We start from the raw sequence: 21,979 nt of genomic DNA on the forward strand, positions 1-21,979 counted from the left end.
GCTGTTCAACACTGAAGCGTGCTGCCTTTAGAATATCTTCCCTAGAGATGGATCTGCACCCTTTCACATGTCTCAACCAGTGGATCACTTTATTGCCATGTGAATCATGAGATTCACAGTCATCTTTTGCAATTTTAGGGACATTAATCAGAAATATGTCATTTGTTGTGTTTATGGCTATTGTTACCTAGGTGGGTAGAATGTCTGTACAGCTTGGGTATAAGGTTTTCTTTTGGACAATTAGTCTTCGGAACATACCTCCCTTCTATCAGTTCCCCTCTGTCATTATTTGCACTAGAAGGTAGCTGTGGCCTATTATGGTTGACTATTAATACAGCCTCTGTTTTACCCCTACAAGGGTTTGCTATATTAGAGAAAAGCTGTTTACTAGTCATTATAATCGTAGCTTGTGGGAGTCACAGTTCCTCTGGGAGAGAAGTAGAGTAGGAGGTGGGAAGGTAAAGATGTCCTCAAATTATGGTCCCTGGGGACAGTGTGTCCTTGTCTCGGTTCCTTCACACACCCCGAAAAATGTCATGCTTCATCATTGTGCAATGCTCATCGTCGGACTGGCACTACAATGCCCATTGGGTCCCCCGAAGGGTCCCTTTATTGGAAATCTTTTGAGTAAAAAAGCTGTAAGGGTGTGTGCAGGTATGAGTGGCAGACATGTCCTTGTGTGAAGTTAAAGATGACTGTACGGGTGACTAGTAAATATAATAAGGAAAAGCCCCTCTGTCATCAATAAAAAAAAAAAAAGATTGTGCAGCTTGAGGGTGGTAATAGTCCTCAGTAGCTAGACAAGTATTATACCCATATTGATATGTTGAAGTTCAACATGTTTCGCGCAGTTCGTTGTCTCAGGAGGAGATCCATAGCGCTTCTTCAGGACCAATAACAAAGGGTGCCGTGAGTGCTAGTGTAGTGGCCTCTCAATTAGGACTGATTTACACGGACCGAAGTCATTGTTGACACTTCCCATACAACAGTTCCTATCAAAGAAAGCTGGCCTCGCGACATTTGGTCTGATTCCCATAGACCTTGGTTCACCTGTTTCGCGTCGTGAACCTTTCCCATCACACAGGTAATCCCATAGTTGCAATCTCCGATCTGTGCCAACACAGCTTCCTTCAGGTACATTATTGGGCAATCTCATGCTGGCCTTTTCCCCTTTTTCCCCCCTGTGATCCCTATAGGACCTTCTCCATCGCCACACTGTCTGTGTGCCTTCACTTTTCTGTTGGATTTATTCCTACCACCATGATAAGTAGCTGTTTTTTTCTCCTTTTCTTTTCTGTTCCTCATTTCCTTGTATCCAGGGCCTTATTTTTTTCCCATTGTTCTTTCATCCTGTGCAGCACTATTTGAAAAACTTTAACCATTGTCCAGATGATGACCTAAAATTGAACAGGTCGAAACGCCATTGACAAGCCAGCGTATACCTTGCCGTTATTGTGGTCTACAGAACTATTCAAAATCAAGCAAATTTTTGTATATAATTTTCCATGGTAACCTTGAACATATACTTATTTTTGAGTCTTGTTTTGTGCCGTTCACGCTGTTTTTTACTACTGTTTCTGTCCCCGCGCCGTTCACTATCACTTGCACGTCCAGTGCACATTTGTGTTTCTGGTTACCTATGCTTAAATTGTACTGTAGTGCTGATATAACTACTTACAAATAAGAACTTATATTTCAAGTAATTTTGGTGTGGTCTCCCCCCTTTTTTCTCCCATTCTCATATGATTTATATTCTACATGGCAGAGAATACCTTCTTAATGATAGGAAGAAATATGACCACATCACCCAGCCACCAATTGAACTTCACTGACTCCCTTTCCTGCCTGTATCATTTTCAAAACTAGCTACATGATCTACAAAGGCATCATGACCAGCATACTACATATGTAGTTCATAACCTCACTATCTCAAGCATTTCTTGGCAAACTTGCAGCCAGGACACCAGTAGAATGGAGAAGAAGAAGTGCACAAAACAATAATCTAGGTAACAGACCTTTCCCATCTTTGCATCTATCCCCATATCGATCAAGACTGCCACAACCTTGCTCTGCTTTAGTAAAGACTGTGGGCATATTTCTTTAGGCAGCACAATAACACTATATAGACACATTACTAATTTACCGTCTGAACCCTGAATGTTCACCTAATACTTGTTGACTGCTTCTTCTGCTTTAAATCTCATTGATGACTTGCTGCTGCCCACCTGGATTTGTGCTAAACAAATGCCAAAAACATACATGAACCCACACTGTGCATGGTTGCCTAATGAGTCAGTCAATCCATTTTTTTAATAACTTATCTCCCCTAAGTTGCACTTACATGTATTTTAGAGATCCAGAACTTGACCTAACAACATGTCTCACTAAACATTACCATAGTGCTTTGTAACATCAACCTCAACACCATCTTTTATATGCAGGATAGAAACACTACGACCTGGTCTCCAATAAATACAATATTGTTATGTACAGCCCTCTTCCAACTCGTAAAGTGCTCGCCTCACATCACTATTTATGCATGTGGCCATCACAACACAATACCATTCTAAACATGCATATCCTTCAGATCCTCAGAAAAAACCTCACCAGTTTGAAACCCACATGTTATTTTTTGTTAATATTCATTCTGTTGAATCTTTCATCTCCTTTAATGCATTGTAGATTTTACCATCAACGATTCCCATACTTCATACACCTTCAACTGCCTGGCAAAAGTGAATCACAAAAGTGGATCATAACAGCTATTTAACTCATGAGGATCTGCATCCACACTTTTCTTTCCGAATAACAACAGATATGCAGACTGCATTCAAAATGTATCCCACACTCCATCTTCAGTCAGTCAGTCAGAATATCTTTATTCGACTTAATTAAAGTCATACAAAGAAAGAAAACATTAAAACAGCACGTTTAAAAAGTATACGTTGCGGTCATAACATTTAAAAACATCTAAATCGATACACATTTTAAATACTATTTACACATAATTAAAAGGTATGTATATATATAAAACAGTGCCTATAATGTAATTTCATACATATAGTAAACTTTTAGGGCGGAGGTTTGCCAGCAACTTTCGCCCTAGCTGCCGCGACTAAAAAATTTGCAAGACCAAATGCTATGCATGGGTTGGTTATAAGCTGTAGGTAGAGCAGTGCGGGTCTCACCTGTGTGAACCCAGCATTTTTGAGTAAGGGGAGCAAGTGTTTTTTCCTCTGCTCATGAAATAAGCTACAGAACATGATGAAGTGCATAGTGTCCTGCACAGAAAAGTGGTCGCAGCTGCAAGGGGCGGCTAGTTCTGGCTTCTGCCAACCCTTAAGAGAGCCTAGGTGAAAATGAATAAGGTTGAACCTTAGTTTAGTTAATAAAAACCTATGGTAAGGGATAGTTACGAAGTGAAGATAAGGGGCCAATTGAGAATCGCTCATCAATAGAAAGTGAGCCCTAACTGCCGGCTTCTGAAGCTCAACTGCCTCACGGCTTGCTTCCTTCCTTTCTATAAAGGCTTTTTTTGTTTGGACTATGTCGCGGGTCGTGATTTTCTCAGGGGAACGGAAAAGTTCTGGGCGACCCAGGTCTGAGAATGATTTACTTAGATAGGCCAGCCAAGGAATTTTGCTCTGATTGTCCAGTGATAGGACGTCCCTCAGGATTTTATGGTTCAGAGGTAAGTCAGCATTTAACCACATTTTCAGCCACAGGATCAGGGGTGCAACACTTAATAGGTCCGACAGATATGGCAGCCCAACCTCCTTGTGAATGGAATAGGTGGGGGTTGATTGGGGGACAGAGAGAAGGGATCTTATGAATCTGTTTTCTGCTCTCTGAATGGGGTCGAGGTTTACATAACCCCACAGAGGAGATCCATAAGATGCGATGGCAACAGGCTTACTTTTGTATATCTTCAACAACCCTTCCATTGGCCTGGCACCCAATTTGCCAGCAAAGCCCAGGAGTGCGGAGGAAGATCTAATTACTGCCAACCTCTTTGCATTTATCTGTGGGCCCCAAGTACATTTTTGATCGAACAGCACTCCCAGATAGGGAAATGTGGTTACCTCGGACACAGGGGTCCCCCTGCAGAAGAATGATTTGTGTCTTCTCTTTGCGCCCTCTATACCCATGACCATGGTGTGGGATTTAGATGCGTTAACCTTTAGATCCAGATTTTCCATAAAGGAACCAAAGGCGTCAAGAAGAATCTGCAGGCCAACACCCGTACGGGCTATCAACACGGCATCGTCCGCGTACAGGAGTGCCGGGATGTGGGTGTCTCCTGCGCGCGGTACGTCCGTGCCCCTGCCCCTCAGGTGTGCCCCCAAGCCGTTAATATAAATGGTGAAAAGCGTAGGGGCCAGGATGCAGCCTTGGCGTACTCCTTTGAGGGATTTAAATGAGGAGGTACACCTACCATTGTTGGACACTCGGACAGCTGCGAAAAGCTCCTGATGTAACGAGGCCATATACATGACTAGGGCTTCGTCAATTCCCATATCTAACAAAATCGACCATAATTTGGACCTATTGACGAGGTCGAAAGCCGACGAAAGGTCCATAAAGGCCAGAAAAACTGAGCCCTCCTTAGCCATTGTATACTTAGATATGAGTAAATACAAATTAATGCATTGCTCGATCGTGCCTTTACTCTCTCTAAAGCCATATTGTAGGTCGCACAGCCCGCCACATCCCTCAACGTTCTCCCTCAATCTTACTAAAAGAACTTTCCCCAAAATTTTTACGGTGGAGTCCAACAGAGATATGGGCCTATAAAATGCTGGGTCGTCCCTCTGGCCTTTGTTTTTATAAATGGGAACGATAATAGAGTTAGCCCATGAGGCGGGTGCTGCGTTGGAGTTTACTGCATTAAACACGTTAGACAACACTCTCGACCACATTTTAGGGGAGAACATAAAAAAGTCGGCCGGGACTCCATCCGGGCCCGGAGCCTTATGTTTGGTGGTTTCCATAAGCGCCTTTTCTACTTCTTGGGGATTAAAAACAATGGGGTTAACATTCCCATAAGAAGGTAAGCGACTATTAATGTCCTCTACGGCTGCGTTGCCCCCATACACATTTTTAAAAAAGGATAGCCATTTTTCCTCAGTGATCACACAGTCCATTGGTAAATTATCATCTTCCGAAAAAAGAGGGTGCTTGATGATTTCCCAGAATCTTCTGCTGTCCTTAAGCACTGACGCTGAGAGTAGTTCCTCCCATGTTTCGCGCTTAATGGAGTCTTTGCGGCTCTTTACTGCTGACTTATAGATTTTCCTTAGACTCGCAATTTCCTCTTTTGGTCTTGGAACAATTTTAAGAGCCGCCAACAGATTTCTGTGGGCCTTCGAACATGCAGCGTCGAACCAGCGCTTGTGAACTTGAGTTCCCGAAAGAGGTTTAGCTATAAGATCATTCGAAACCTGTGCGCATATTTCCTCGTAGGCTGAAACCAATAGGCTCCCTTGAGTATCAGGATTCTGACACAACTCAGTCTGCATTTTAATCTTAGGGAAGCATTTTTTGTAAAAGATTTCCGGGATCACCTTTGCCCATTTTATTCTTCTATCTTGATCTGTAGTCCTCAAAGAGGAGGCTGAATTTACGATTGATGGTGCTGTACCCATCTTGCTGCCCCACGCCACTTCAAGAAGCACTGGGTTGTGGTCACTGAAGTGGGTTGCCACCGTCCTGTATGCCGTGATAAAAGATAGAATACCAAGAGAAACGAAAATATAGTCTATCACAGAACCATGCTGGCTACCGTTAAAAGTTGGCGTTCTAGCACCAAAATGGGGTTCATAAAGGTTATAATTAGCCAGTAGGTCTTCAAGCTCCTGTCCCTCTGTGGTATGTTCGAAATGGGGCGCAACCAAGGCAACGTCCTCATCATCACATGCTACTCTTCCCTTACAGGTTGAATTACATAAATGAATGTTAAAATCACCTAGTAAAACTAACTCTAATACAAAAGAGATATTCTGTAGGACTGAATTTAAAATGCTATCTAAATTAGCGATGTTTCGGCCATTATAAGCGCAGTTACTTGAATTATAGAAGTTGACATATAAGGTCCTACTAGTTTTATTGATAACCCTTTCAACGATCAATATGTTATCAGATTCAGACCTGATCTGTCTATAACTTCCTTTTAGATCCACGGAGAATAAGAGCACCAGGCCGCCTTTGGCTCTACCCATTCTACTAGGAACAGCAGAAGTTGCAAAACTGGTGTACCCATCCCACCAGATATTGCTGGAAGTGTCCCATGTTTCTTGCAGCGCGATGATGTGGTACTTTGAAATAAATCTACACCATACTGGGTCCTGGCGTTTGGTGCTTAGGCCTGCCACATTCCAACTTAAAATCCTACATGACTCCCTAATAGTCATAGGTTCACTGCCACTCTCAGAGACACCTTCCTCAGGAACTTGTGCTGATGTGGCCCTAGTAGAATTCACATGACAGCGATGCTGTGTCATCCCGCTGATAGTGCCCACATCAGGAGCAACGTCTGACCCAAATGAAAGTGTTTGCTGACCACGAGTGATGGGTATATGTGGCTCTATGACTGCATTAGGCTTGTAGGAGCTTTGGAGTTCCTCGATGTTTTGGCCCTCTTTGCGTGGGTTCGAATTAATTGGTCCAGAATTGTTTGGGTTAGATCTTGATGCAAGTCAATCACAGGTGTTAAGGTCCGATAAGGGGCCAAACCTATTGCCTGTGGTGAAGCCCCAAGCAGAAGGAGTGGCTGGGTGGGTCTGAACAGCATGAGCTTGATTCCACTGGTGATGTGGGGTGATTGGGTGGCCCATGGCCGGATCCATTCTGTGCCACCGTGTTGGCCTGATACCCCGTGCACTGTATTCGTAACCGGGTTCGCCGTTCATCCACCCGTTAAGTCCGAGCACGTGCGGGAGAGCCGGGGGGATGAGCCGCTCGTATGGGTAATTGGTTCTTCCTGGCAGTTGCTGCGATGCAGGCAGAAACCGATCGCTAGTAAATCGGGAGCCCATTGCCCCTCCCCAGCTGCTATTGTTCCTATACTTTGTTGGCCTGTTAGTAGTGGCTAAAGTAGCAGATTGGTTCTCGTTGTTAAAAAATCTGAGTGTTAACGGGACTATGGATCCATTACGCCGTTGAGGCGGAAAGAGATTGGTCAGGATTTCGGGGAGAACATCTGCGTTAGTGAAGTTTATAATGACGCAGTCTCCCTGGAACTTTTTCGGCTTGTTGCCAATCCAAGGTACCCTCCTGGTCGAAACTATATCACCTGCCAATTTATCAAACCCTTCTTGCGCCATGTAAATGTTGTTAGAAAGCCAATGTAAGGCTTTGTCCTTGAGATCCTGGTTGGACTCTGTTTTATCTTGTGACAAGACAGGAACGTTGGCCAATACCAAGACTAGCGGTAAGGCTTCCGCTATAAACTGGACCGGGCTGGCCTCTTGGTTACATGCGGCTGTTGCGTCAGTGGTGGTGGCGTGAGAGCCCCCAGTTGCCGCACTCTGATTCGGGGCTATTGATGTTAAGGATGGGGGTGGGTGTGGCAAGTCTGATTGAATGGGCTGCGCACTACTATCAGTAGAGGGAACATCCTCATCCGTAGATATTAAATCTGCGACGAGGGTTGAAAGGTTCTCTAGTTCCTTAGCCAAGTTACCATAAACCCCTCCCAATTTCTTAACTTCGGCGGTCAATTTGTCCACTTTCCCGATCAGAGGCTTTATAATAGTTTTGATCTTGATATCCATCATTTCTTGGATCCTGTTGAAGAGATCATCATCAGATATGCGCCTAGACTCGAGATCTAACTCATGGTCTGTGAGGTTACCCGTCCTTCTGAAGGGTGGGGTGGCTGGCTTCTTCCTCCCCTGTTGTTTCCCCCCTCTCTTGGCTGCTGTTTTCCTACATGCTCTAACTGCGCGATTAGGGGGAGACTGGAGCTGAGGGGCCTCGTCTATGACGTCTGTCTGGATGCTTGTCTCGGTGGAGGCGTCGTCAGCTAAATCTATAAGATCAGCACTGTCCTTGGCAGAAGTCGAGTTTTCAGTGGCTTCAATGTGATTGATCGGAGAGTTAGGGCCAGAATCTGCAGCAATTGACTGTGCGTTTCCTATCAGGGAATCGGACATTGCTGTGCTTGTGGACGGGCTATCTGCAAGCAGCACTGGCGATTGGCTTAGGCCCAGAGATTGCCTTCTCTTGCTGTTGATGCTGGTTACCACTTGCACTAGATATGAATCAAGGGTATTTACAGCCTCGGCAGATTGAGGAACCAATTTTTTTGCCCATATTTTAGGTTAATGTTTGTAGGGTCAAAAACTCGCGCTGTCGGCTAGACTATGGCCGGATGACTTACTGGTCTTGGCGGGTAATGCTGTGTAAGGTGACCGACTAGAGGGAATTGACTAGCAACTGTGTTGTTGGACGAAATTTACTCCCAAAGTAAGGAACCAGACAGCCGTACCTCAAGCCCACGTGGTCGTCTTCAGAGGGGTGGCCTAGCCTGGCCTTGTCGCGCCTCGGAGGGCCTCAGAGGGCCCGCCCTTTGCCCGGGCGTCCCGCTCGCGTCCCGCGACGCGGGTGGCTTGCTTCCTTTGAAGCCCCTCCTGTCGCGTTGAGCGCGTCAGGGAACGCGCCGCCGCAAAGGCTCACGGGAACTGTAGTCCCGGAGCGGCGGCGCGACTGGCGGCAGAGAAGTGCTGCTGGCGCTGGACCAAGGATGTTAGGCTGGGACTGGTCTCCTCGTGGCTCTCTCTCCTGTGCCCCCACAAAAGGTAAGCCTCTTACTGCTCCGGTACTCGTCTGGTCAGGACCCCCTGCTCCGCCGAGGGCTTGCTTCCTTTGAAGCCCCTCCTGTCGCGTTGAGCGCGTCAGGGAACGCGCCGCCGCAAAGGCTCACGGGAACTGTAGTCCCGGAGCGGCGGCGCGACTGGCGGCAGAGAAGTGCTGCTGGCGCTGGACCAAGGATGTTAGGCTGGGACTGGTCTCCTCGTGGCTCTCTCTCCTGTGCCCCCACAAAAGGTAAGCCTCTTACTGCTCCGGTACTCGTCTGGTCAGGACACACTCCATCTGTATTTCTGCTACTAACATCGGGGAAATAATTTCAAATAATTTAACAGGCACTTAAAATTCTCTCCAGAACCCAGTAAGGTTGCCTATCATGTTTATCCACCCATAATAATGTCTAATGGCACATTATCATACTATCTTCTGCGAAGACTCTAGTTATGAAAATATCCCTGCCTCCTTCCACTTTCACAACTCATCAGCCTAATTCACCTTAACATTTTCTTTCCCTAGGAACTTCCTCCAACCCTAAATTCCTTCTTAACTTCATGGCATGAAAATTAAAGGGGATGATTTCAGAGAGAAAGTGCACATTCTGCGCTGTTTACCACAGTTTATTGAAAAGCTTCTGGCCTCCTACATTCTCCCTTATATCTTGTTCATCTAATACATTTTTAGTCACGTACGTCCATCTCCTGTATGCCAATCATAATACAATTGTGCAACTTTATCCCAGTATTCTCCCATGCATGTACTTCTATCTCGCCTTACTGCACTTTTGAATCAAAAATCTCCAAATAATGTATTGCAACATACACCTCCCCCAACATGCACCACCCCCATGTCAGTGTCCATGATGCCTCACCTTCCAGTACCAAAATGCCCATATTGAATTTTGTTCACTGGTGTTTAAATCCTCGCTTATCCTACCTGGCTAACCCCACAGCCTCCTGTTAGAATCTGCATTCGGAACTTTCCCTCTCTACAGCTTCACTCTCTACCTGACCTGAGATTTCCCTCCTTACTAAGGATCTTCAAAGTTGTCCTCAAGCAATCTCTCCTACCGCCAGTACTCAAGAGGTTTATGTTCACTTGTATCTTTTCCTGCCGAGAAAACTTGCAAAACGTACATCATGATCTCCATAAAGACTGGCTGTGTAGATGTTTATGCTCTTTCATCTCAATATTAACCTCTCTTAATGCTCCATGATTTATGTAAACAAACCCTGTACTACCTCTCAGTAGCAAGATGTTCAGGATTGAAAACAAGTACATGCCAGAAGCATAAATAAGAACCTAGAAACTTCTGTAATTGATACCAACAAACAGGGCCACTGGGCCCATGTTGGGTTAAAACTGCACAATTGTAAGCACATTGAATGCATGAACCTATGGTGTTAAAATAAATAATCCAGATTTGGTAAACTACATGGCTAAAACAGCAAAACCTACCTTCACAACGCGGTGGGGAGCCCTCAAACTGCAGTTGTGTACTGAGCCGACAGGTCATGACGTCAGATCCAACTAATGTGAAGCCAGGATGGCACTGGTATTTCACAAAGTCCCCTGGAAAATAAAAGAAATACATTTAAAATACGTGTGTCGATTAGCGAATCCTTGTTTTTGTCTCTCATTGTTTCACCTCTTTTAGAGCCAGATGTAGGTGGCCAAATACCGATCGCTAGCGTTTGTGATCGGTATTTGGCTGAGAGCAATGTAGGTGAGTTTAAACCTACTAGCAAAATAAGGAATCGCAAAATGTGTGATTCCTTGTTTTGCTCTTGCATTTAAGGAATCGCAAATTGCGATTCCTTAAATGCAATACAAGTAGCACAAAAGAAAGTGCACTTTAGGCTTAAGGAATTCCTAATTGCCACAAACTTCAAGTTGGTGGTAATTAGCGATTTCCTGTAAAAAAGCACTTTTTTGCTTTTTTTAAAGTGCCACGTGGCACACATTCATGCCCTTAGGGCATGTATGTGCCCCACATGTGCACACATGCACATTTCAGGGGTGCAACAGGGTGTCCTTCTGACACCCTGGCACCTTTGAAATAGCTCCCGCTATTTGCAATTCCTTAATACCGAATCGCAAATAGTGAATATCTTCCCATTCATTCCTATGGGCCTCCTAGCCCATAGCAATGAATGGGTAGCTGTTCCTGATTAACGAATCTCATTTTGCGATTCGTTATTAAGGAATTTTAAGGAATCGCTAATATTTTAGCGATTCCTACCTACATTCAATGTAGCGAGTCCTTAATAGCGATTCGGTAAAAATCGCTATTAAGGATTTGCTAAATTGAATTTACCTACATCTGGCCGTAAATGACTCCTTTGATCGGCTGAGTTTAAGCTACATTTTTCTGTTTGCACCAAAGTGAAGCATTGTTTATTCCAAACGCTTTTGTCAAATGCGCTTGAATGCCAATAAATCTGCTTAGCAATCCAGAAGCATTTTTCATGTTAGAGGCACTTCTATGGATTTAATCATGATGGATCTCGCTGTGCATATGACTTCTCTTCAAATTTGTTAGAAGCCCATCAAGCATTATGCATTGCTTTGACAGTGCAGTTGATGGACTGTAGCATATATCTATAGTGTAATTCAGCAATAATTACTGGAAGAAATCCACTAGAATGTGTGAATTAGCATTTTATGATATTCCTGTTTGAAGTGTGCTCGCTGTATGAATGTGTTATATGCTTTTCAATTTGGAAGCATCCCTTGCATACATTTGACCGGAAATAAAAGTACCAATATGTTTATTGTTCAAGCCCCCATGCCTGCTGTAGCACTGATTAATGACGCTGCACTGAGCATTGAATTTTCCGCACAATGCCTTTCAAAGTCTCTGTAGGGAAAGTCGAAAAGCGTGTCAATTTGTGTAGCTCATATCAACATTTAGAATTACATGCATAATATGCCTAAAAAGCCCGTCCTATATGGCATTGAGCGTGACTCTATCAGCGCCCCTCAATAAACTCTGCGAATTTCACCTTCACAGTGTGCGTGGATTAGAGTCTAATCCATGCAATTAGGGCAGAAGGTGGCACTATCTGAACGCCTGAAACTTAGCATGGCGTATCTGTTACGTCTGCAACATACCGGGCAATTTAATTAGTTTAGTTTCAAAAAACAAAAGGGAACCTGAGGGAGTGAATCTCCGGTCTGATCATTGAGGATTTCATGCACAGTGGCACATTTACCAGAGCATAAAACGGATTTTAAAGTACAGTATTTGAAAGCTATCCGCATAACATTTCACAAAGGTTACCCCTTGTTATATTTCTCCCCATAAAAGCACATCCCTTGCTCCAGAATAGCTTTTTAGTGGCTCATAAGTCATCAGCGACACGAGTCGGCGGAGAGGAATCCATTTTCTGCTGGCTGCCGTGGAGGTTCTCACAAGCTTCAATTGATATGCATCCCGCACAGTGTCAGTCTGAAAAGCACGTCTGCCGCAGTATGAATGGACTCTAGTTCGAAGGGCCTTTCAAGTGCTCTGATAAATCCTAGCAACCCATGGCTTGCTTCCCCTGGGCCTCCTTTGAAGCCGTTCCTTTTTTGGGCCAGAGCTATGGCCACTATCCTTTTCAATGTCGCCGAGGGAACAGTAAATGTGCCACTTAATGTGTCCTTTGTTAAAACACCCACCTCACTAACTTTCCGGCCCCGGTCATTAACTGCTCTATCTAATTAGACAAAAGTGTTCAACGTAGTAAACAAAATAATTGTTAATGAGAATAACACACAAATACATCACCTATTTCAAAGTCGTCATCATCTGCAACTATGTCAGCATGCGGAACAGTCGCTGGAGGCTGACACTTCTTAAGCTGATATGCTGAAAAACATTGAAACGTTGAAAGAATGTTACAGTGTTTTAGGTTATTACTTTAAACACGTGCTACTGCATAGCATTTCCTAACTGGTGGACACTACGTCTGTTTTATAATTTATGGACCAGGCAATACGTCCACGCATTACCATATTTAAGTTTCATTTAGATCGTCCCACCAAGGGTAGAAACAAAGAAAAAAGATCCACAACTTGTGGTTAGAATGGAGTATTTGTGTTGTTTCTTTGTACAGATTAATGTTGACAACCCACACACATAAGGCATACATTTTCAAAGGAAATATCAATAATCATTTAGGATTATGAAAATATGCGAATCACTTCTGTGCATGTTCTTGATCTTTCTGAGTTTGCGTCTCGCCACTGTGCTTCCGGAGCATACCGCTTTTCTGATTGTACTTCCTGAGCTAGTCCCCCTGCACACTTTGTTTCCTGAGTACTCCCATCTGACTGTATTTTTCCCGCGCCCCCCTCTTCTGACTGTGCTTCCATTGCAAGCCCTCTTCTGACTGTGTGTCTAAACTGCTTAAAGTTGAGAGATTATACAAGACTTTTAGGAGAATCGTGAGGCAGGGGTAACAGATTTATCCGGGAGTTAAGATTATGAGTAAGGTCAGGCGCGACCGGCACAGGTGAGAACAATGCTGCGGGCCTAGAGAAGCTGACAGGGATGGGATAAGTAAAATAGATAAATAAATCAATAAAACCACTTAGCTTGCGCTTGGCGCATTGCCGAGTGGGTGATGTGGCAAGCACAGGGTAAGTGGTTTTATGATTTTTAAAATTTAATTTTACCTATCCCGTCGTCTGTTAAATTCCCCCCGCCTCACCGCTCATACATGTGCTGTTCGCCTCAGAGTAAGGTTGGTCATAACTTGGCTCCTGCATTACCTAACACCAAACAAGATTTACAGCACATTCATAATTTACATCCTTCAATAGTAGGGAGATGCAATGTTATTAACATTTTATTTCTCCCTAAGCTATTGTACTTTTTCAGGAGTAAAGTTGCTGCTTCTACCTTCCACGGCAGTGGGACGGGTGGAGGGGTTGGGTACAAAAAAAAAGACCTCCTGGATGGCTGGTCGGCCGCTGCCGTCCCGCCTGCTTTCTCTTCCTTCTTTGGAGAAACAGGGAGCAGGAAGCGCTGGTAGTCCCACACTCCCCGCAATCAATCACAATGCAGCATTTTGATTGATCTGAGCACTGTGACACAGCGCTCAGACAGGGGCTGGGGTATGGGCATGTTCTCTGTGCAGGCTGTAATGCAGCCTGCATGGAGAACTGGGGAGGTGCGCATGACTGTTTTGGGTAACCCGAGAAGGCGGACCAAACAGTCATTGCACACTTACGAGGATTGTACCCTCCTCCCCTGCTTTTGAGCCCGCCCCACGCCGCCCCCTTACACCAGCTGTTGCAGCAGGAGGACAAGTAAAAATGATGATAACATTACATTATTATCATTTTACTTTTTCCTTTCTTTTGCTGTATAAAGGCAGGGGGGGCGATGTTCTTCCGCCTTAGCAGAGGAGACACCACAGCAGGAGCATTTCTTCGGAGTTTTGGAACATCTGATTTAAATGCTTGGAAGATATAGCTTGCAGCTTTATATGTTCATTTGCTAAGGCAGGAAGGGTTTGCAAATTATTAGTGCTGCCAAGGGAAAAGGGTGGGCTACCTGTGTCTAATTTTAAGTATTATTTTTTGCCCGGCGCCTTACAATTCATACAACCTTTAATAACAGTGGAACAGCCAGGGAAAGTGATGGGGGAGTTCCTCTGGCCAATTTATTAATTTAGTTTGTGGTAAGGCTGATGAAGCTTCCTTTTTTAAGATAGTGGAGCTAAGTTGATTCCCAAAATCAACTCCTGTTGAATCGTAAAATTGGCCTAGAATGCTATATTTACTATACACCATTATGGAATGCTCAGATTCTTCCAGATATTTTTGGTGATAAGTGCTGCAATAGTTGGGCTTGAGGAGGCATTCAAAAATCTGATATTATTTTTATAGGCATTCAAATGAAGTCTTTTGAGGAACTGTAAGATTATTTTTCTCTATAATGTTTTAATGAAATGTTCCAAGGATAGTGCATGTGGGAGGAAGTCTCCATTGATGGATCTGATGCGGGGGTGCAGTGGACTGCTGCATTAGCAACCTTTATCAGCTGTTAATGGGTTTCACGCAAGATGATTTGGGGAGACAGGTGGAGATTTGGGGGTGGGGGTTGGCCATTAATGAAGCTTTGTTTTTAGAGTCTTTGGAAATGGGGCTGCTGATGTTGTCCGCTGGTTTACAGGAGCAACATTATAAGATGCTTTTGAATTTATATTATACTCCTGCAAAAAACGCAGTGTAATAGTTTATATTTCACCGTATATATGTAATAGTTTATATCCAGATTTGGGTCATATGTTCTTTAGCTGTGCTAAATTTGATACTTTTAAAAGGAAATCAGTAATTTTCGTGAAGCAACACTGGATCAGAAAATCTGTTTAACACCACAACTGGTTTTACTGGGGATTCATGACCAAGATAGTATTGGTTAATGTTAGAAATGGGGTTCTGTAGTTGGCAATTGTTTGCCCCTTTGTCCAAGTAGGGACTCGTCTTCTGAGTCAGGGTAAGGGGGATACACTTCTAAAATACCCCTGCTCACCACCTTGGTAGCTTGGCATGAGCAGGGAAGCAGGCTTATCTAAGAGGCAGTTTGTACAGCATTTGTGCACACAAACAGTAATGCAGTGAAACACTACAAATGAATACCACACCAATTTAGAAAATAAGTAATCTTTATCTAAACCAAACAAGACCAAAACTACAAAAATCCACAATTCAGTTATCAAGATATGACTTTTAAAAGGTAAAAACAGTTCTGTCAATATCAAACTATGGAAGCGACACTTTCAACACAAATTACCTTAGATACATCACAATCATAAACACAAAAGTGCTGCAGGGAAGGTTATTCACACCCAGAGATGGTGATGCGTCATTTCCTTTATGCCACGCAGCGGAGGTGATGCTTTGGTTCCTTACTGAAGGGGAGGTGATGCATCGTTTTTTTTTATGGTGCAGAGAGGTAATGCATTGGTTTCTTACTGCCGCCCCGGTGTTGATGTAGACTTGTCACCCTGGTGGGTTGCGCGGTGATCAGGAGTGCGTCCGTTCTCGATGCGGCTGGGGAACGGCGCTGCGTTGGTCTCTCCAGCTGCGGTCCCATGATGCGGCGGTTCTTGCAGCCGCAAAGCAGGGTCTATGTCAGAATTGGGGTGGTGATCTCAGACTTCGGAGATCAATGCATGGACTTGGCATGCAGCGATTTCTCCAGCTGTTGGCAGGCGCTGTGTCAGTTTCTTCAGTGATACGATGGTGTTGCGTGGAAATTCTTTCCGCACAACACTGATGCATCGGAAAAAAGGTGTGGGTGCATCACGCTACTCTTAGTTGCATCTCTTTTCCAGCTCCCAACAGCAGAAAGAACCTCCAGAGGCCCAACAGAGTAACAGGCACCTCTTGACAGGTCAGAACTCTCAGCAAGGAAGTTCATGGGAGCTAGTGGTGAAGTGTTTGTGTTACTGAGACCGCAAAAGAGGAGGCACGTTCTACTTCAAGCCCTTGGAGATCTTTTTCAAGCAGGATACACAGTACACAGCAAAGTCTTTATCCTTTCATTGGCAGAAACATCCACTGCAGGCCAACCCCAGACAGCGCACAGCAAAGGGGCAGTATTTCTCCTTCAGCTTTCCCAGCGTTTCTCCTTGGCAGAGGTTCCTCTTGAGTCCGGAAGTAATCTCTGAAGTATTTTCTATCCCTGAGACTTCCAACAGGAGGTAAGCTCTACCTAATGCACTTGGAGAAAATTCTAACAGCAGGATGATGAAAGTACAGTCCAGTACTTTCCCTGCCCAAGACAGAAACAACCACTGCAGGCCAACCCCATAAGCACACAGCACAGGGGCAGTACTTCTCCTCCAACTTTCCAGGCTCTCCTTCTTGGCAGGCCCCTTAGTTCAGTAGTAATCTAAAGTTCTGGGGTCTGGGCCCCAATATTTATACAGTATTTTTCTTTGTTCTCTGGTAGTAGAGAGAGAGTCTCTGTGCTCAGTCAAAACCAGTTCTATCCTATCTGGTCCAGCTTCTTGGCAGGAGGTGGAGACAGCATTGTGGAAGGCAGACCAGGCCCATTCAGGAGAAAGGAAATCTCCTCCCCCTACTCTAAATACAGCCCAGGTCTATTCAGCCCAGCCCGCACTCATCCAGGAACGCCGGACACCTTAGCCCCCCCCAGTTGCTGTCTACAGTGAATGCAAATCCCCAGCCCCTGTCACTCCAAAGCCCGAGAGTCAATCCATAAAACAGAAGAGGCACACCGGATGGCTGAGCAAGAAAATACCCACTTTCTAAAAGTGGTATTTTCAAACACACAATTAAGAAAATTATCTTTACTAAAAGATGCATTTTTATATTCAGCCACACTAAACTCTATCTTTCCATCTTGTCCCAAAGGTAAATTATACTTATAAGATGTTATAAATAAACTCCCAATCCATCCTATAAGGCAGATAGACTTTCACTGGTGAAAAATGAAACATGCTGTATTTTGCTATCTGGACACGACACACACATCAGTACATGTCCTACCTTTCACATACACTGCACCCTGCCAACAGGGGTACCTTGAGCTTACCTTAGGGGTGACTCACATGTAATAAAAGGGAACGTTAGGGCTTGGCAGTGGGTGTACTTGCCAGGTCGACATGGCAGTAAAAACTGCACATAGACACTGGCAGTGGCAGGTCTGAGAACCCGCTGAAAGGCTGCTTGTGTGGGTTGCACAATCAGTGCTGCAGGCCACAAAAAGCAGCCTTTGACATACAGGCCCTGGGCACACACAGTGCACTATACTAGGGATGTAGTAGTAAGTCAAACTAGCCAATCATGCAAACACCAATAAATATTAACAATTTACACAGAGAGCATATGTACTTTAGCACTGATTAGCAGTGGTAAAGTGCCCAGAGTCCTAAAACCAACAACAACAGGCCAGAAACAGGAGGCTCAAATCAAAACGTTTCGTGATAAACCTGCTGAAAAAGTCAGGTCTAACAGTTAATATCAATGCTTTGCATTTGTTGCAATGGCAATGTTGCACATCTGCATTGCGTCTGTGTGGCTGAAACCTGATCTCCCAACCTATCATTAATGGCTGACTCATGTACTCTCAATGTACCACGTAGAGGCTAGACTGCGGAGTGCCCCAAAAAAAGGGGCAAAAATTTGGGCCCCTATGTCGAACTAGGTGAACGGATAGGGAACCATGTGTATTTTAAGTTTATCTGGGAGGGATTATGCTCAATTAATTGGTTAATGAATTCAGTGTTCGGGAATTAGATGGAATTACTTTAAATGTTCTGTATGATATTTTGGGTGATTAATGCAACTATAATCATGGTATATTGAAATTAATTATCAGTGTTTTAAAAAATAATTACTTTTTGTGCTGTCTTGTGCACTAATAAAAAAAAACCAATGCTTATTGAAAGGGAACAATGTCTAGAAAAACTATCCTGCATTACAGTTCCCCATAACTAACCTCTGCAGCAGGGTCGCTTGCAAAGCATCAACATTGTTGTCTTATAAAGAGTTAGTTACTAGCATTTTACATGCCTCAATGACAGCCTAAGCACAGGCAGTATCAGAGCAGGCCCATTCAAAAGCAAATGAAGAGACTGACGGATACCGCTTAACTCTCTTTTAAGGTTGAGTTCACCACTTCACCAGCCCAATATAGATCTAAACGCGATAGTTTATTTTCAGGTCATGTTCATTAACAATATGTATCATATTGGATTTTTAGCCTGCTTACCTTTCAGAGTTCCAAGTAAAAAAAATAATGAGACTGCAATCATCCCACACTTTAAAATCAATAACTTGACTTGCTTTGCCAAAGAACTGTTATTAGATGGAAGTAGGCCATATGCAAATCAGGCTCAGTTTCACTTAAAAAGGAAATGTTGTCTCTGAACTTCCAGAACAGGTCTATTCCAGACATTAATTGGAAGCAAACACATATCCTTTCTGGACATTATCAGTTTGTTTGTTGCAGCTTAAGTCTACAGACAAACTGAGCATGGTATCCATGTCTGGGCAAACTAGCCGCACATAGGGTGCCTCATAAAACATTTTTTAATCAAATGGAGGGGGAGAAAGAGAAGTAAAATCAAGATTCATTCAGCTTCCAGGCTTAGTACAAAGATCAAGAGGGGGAGAATGGACCACTTGTAACCATGTGCATGGGTTCTTAATTCGTGGAGCCTTTCATAAAAACCCTCATATCGCACGTAGATGGTAAAGCGGTATATCTCGAGTCTTCGCTTTAACGTAGCATTAATGCATCATCATAGGGTTTTGTTTTCTAGTATGCTAACCTCCATCCAGAGGTAACCACTTGGTTTGCAGTAGTGTCCAGAGAAAGCATTGAATTAAGCGCTCAGAGTGAAGTGGGTTAAAATTCTTTGAACATCCTCATTGATATGCAATTATTTATTGAAAAAAAGGGGGGCTGTTGAAGAGATTAAAATTAAAGGTGTGTGTTCATAGATCATGATACTGGATCCTATGCACTGAATGTAAATTCAAAACTGAGGTCGAAATGTTTCAGCCCTGTTTTGCCAAGCCGGGTCTATGGGGCTTTCTTCAGGACCAGTGAAAGTGATCTTGCTGGCACTATTTGTGCAGCAATTGAAAGTGGTATTATTGCGCCACCCTGACAAGGAAAGGCCAGTAGTACCTATAATCAGAAAACAAAAGACAAAAGCACACAAAGGAATTAATATGTGTGCAACCCTATTCTACAAGATTAACTATATTATGTTAAGCTTTCTTTTATTCAGTCTGATGAGGTCGTAATTTAAGCTCTCACATTTGTCGTGTTTATTGTTAAAAATTGGTCATTGCGGACATCATGGCAAAAAAACGGAAAGTAGCATGGTCGATATTTAGACAAATAAGTAGTCACTAGATATTCAAAAAGTGTCAGAGATTGTGATCTCAGAAACGTTAATAACAATTCATATAGTTTGGTTGATGTCAAGACTAATTAGTGGTATTTGGATATTTAAAAGGTGACCGAGATTGTGATCTCCGAAACGTTCATAACTATTTAACTCTCACACCATTATCTAATCGGAAACACATAGACTACTTTCAGAATATATTGACTGTGCTTCCAGTAAATGCGCTTCTCTGGGTTTAATCCATCACCGTTCTTTAGCCCACTCTGCCACCCCAGTTCAGACATGGCTATATGCAAATCAGTCTGACCCTGTTCCTCATGGGAACAGTCGAGCCCGAACTGCCAAACCATGTCTTCCCTGGACCGGAAACAAGCTTCCGAGGACCGGTTTCTGGCATTCCAGCCATCTTCAGCCTGGCTTGCTTGAATCCAGTGGCAAAGTGAGCAAGGGACTCATGTCTGAGCATACCCTGCCACACTTATGGCAGCCAAAAGCGGTACAAAAGGGGGTGGTGATGAACGGAGCATCTGAATCAATCAAACACTCACACCCAGTCAAAATATCTGAGTTTAATCCATCACCGTTCTTTATCCCACTCTGCCACCCCAGTTCAGACATGGCTATATGCAAATCAGTCTGACCCTGTGCCTCATGGGAACAGTCGAGCCCGAACTGCCAAGCCATGTCTTCCCTGGACCGGTAACAAGCTTCTGAGGACCGGTTTCTGGCATTCCAGCCGTCTTTAGCCCGGCTTGCTTGAATCCAGTGGCAAAGTGAGCAAGGGACTCTGGTTACAGAGTAGGCTAAAGAACGGTGATGGATTAAACCCAGATCTTTTGACTGGGTGTGAGTGTTTGATTGATTCAGATGCTATGTCCATCACCACCCCCTTTTGTACCGCTTTTGGCCACCATAAGTGTGGCAGGGTATGCTCAGACGTGAGTCCCTTGCTCACTTTGCCACTGGATTCAAGCAAGCCGGGCTGAAGACGGCTAGGATGCCATACACCGGTCCTCGGAAGCTTGCTTCCGGTCCAGGGAAGACATGGCTTGGCAGTTCGGGCTGGACTCTTCCCATGAGGCACAGGGTCAGACTGATTTGCATATAGCTATGTCTGAACTGGGGTGGCAGAGTGGGCTAAAGAACGGTGATGGATTAAACTCAGATCTTTTGACTGGGTGTGAGTGTTTGATTGATTCAGAAGCTCCGTTCATCACCACCCCCTTTTGTACCGCTTTTTGCTGCCATAAGTGTGGCAGGGTATGCTCAGACGTGAGTCCCTTGCTCACTTTGCCACTGGATTCAAGGAAGCCGGGCTGATGACGGCTGGAATGCCAGAAACCTGTCCTCGGAAGCTTGTTTCCGGTCCAGGGAAGACATGGCTTGGCAGTTTGGGCTGGACTGTTCCCATGAGGGACAGGGTCAGACTGATTTGCATGTAGCCATGTCTGAACTGGGGTGGCAGAGTGGGCTAAAGAACGGTGATGGATTAAACCCAGACCTTTTGACTGGGTGTGAGTGTTTGATTGATTCAGATGCTCCGTCCATCACCACCCCCTTTTGTACCTCTCTATATTCTGGGCATCTCTTGATTTTACATATTGATAAACATTGCTCTGCGTTACCTTCATCGGCCAAAATGTTGGCCTCCTCAGGGTACTGGCAAGAGTTTCCCGGTTACTCTGCGATGGGAAAAAATAAATATTAGTAAAAGACCTTCCTTGAAACTGGCATGTGACGTCCTTCGCTCTCATGTTCTCACCATCTACAGTGGGTATTTCCTGCTTGTGCTCACTCTTCCCCCGGATATGCGTTCTTTTTTTTGGAGCAGCGCAGTAGTAGAAATGGATGTGGGAGATCATAGTCTTTTTTAAATAAGATATCTCAACAAAATTGAGAATATCAGGAATGACACGCCCAAAAGTGAGAAGGTTCGAAAGACATAATAGGATATTGCGATAAGCAACATGGCAAATAACACTGGCCTTAGCTATACTGAGGACGACATCAGTAAGATCCTATCTGGACCCCCGCTTTGACAAAACTCTGAACTTTCACAAACATCGGCACACTTGAATGATTGGGAAGAATTAACAAAACAAAAAGGGAACAAGTCAAGGCAGCCATACATGGCCTAATCATGACAGAATACCTCAGGGCCAGTGCTGCCCCAAGGGGATTGTTGGTACATAATGACTCCCCCATTTTCCTTCATGATTTCACCTTCAGGAACGACTGACTGTGAAAATTCAAATAAGTGAAGCAAAACTTAAAACCACAGTACATAT

The 21,979-nt window shown here is 44.1% G+C and overlaps 1 protein-coding gene across 1 annotated transcript in view; it reads right to left on the reverse strand.

Moving 5' to 3' along the window:
• Nucleotides 1–21,979, reverse strand: part of CSMD1 (CUB and Sushi multiple domains 1) — a 3,932,590-nt gene that overhangs the window by 764,564 nt on the left and 3,146,047 nt on the right. Inside the window, exons 45-46 of the mRNA XM_086925641.1 lie at nucleotides 12,578–12,658; nucleotides 10,264–10,377 (exon numbers count right to left, since the gene is read on the reverse strand). Coding sequence (XP_086781767.1) covers nucleotides 10,264–10,377; nucleotides 12,578–12,658 — 195 coding nt within the window. The remainder of the gene's footprint in view (nucleotides 1–10,263; nucleotides 10,378–12,577; nucleotides 12,659–21,979) is intronic.

Source organism: Lissotriton vulgaris, chromosome 6, assembly GCF_964263255.1.
Source record: "Lissotriton vulgaris chromosome 6, aLisVul1.2, whole genome shotgun sequence".
Classification (NCBI taxonomy): Eukaryota; Metazoa; Chordata; class Amphibia; order Caudata; family Salamandridae; genus Lissotriton; species Lissotriton vulgaris.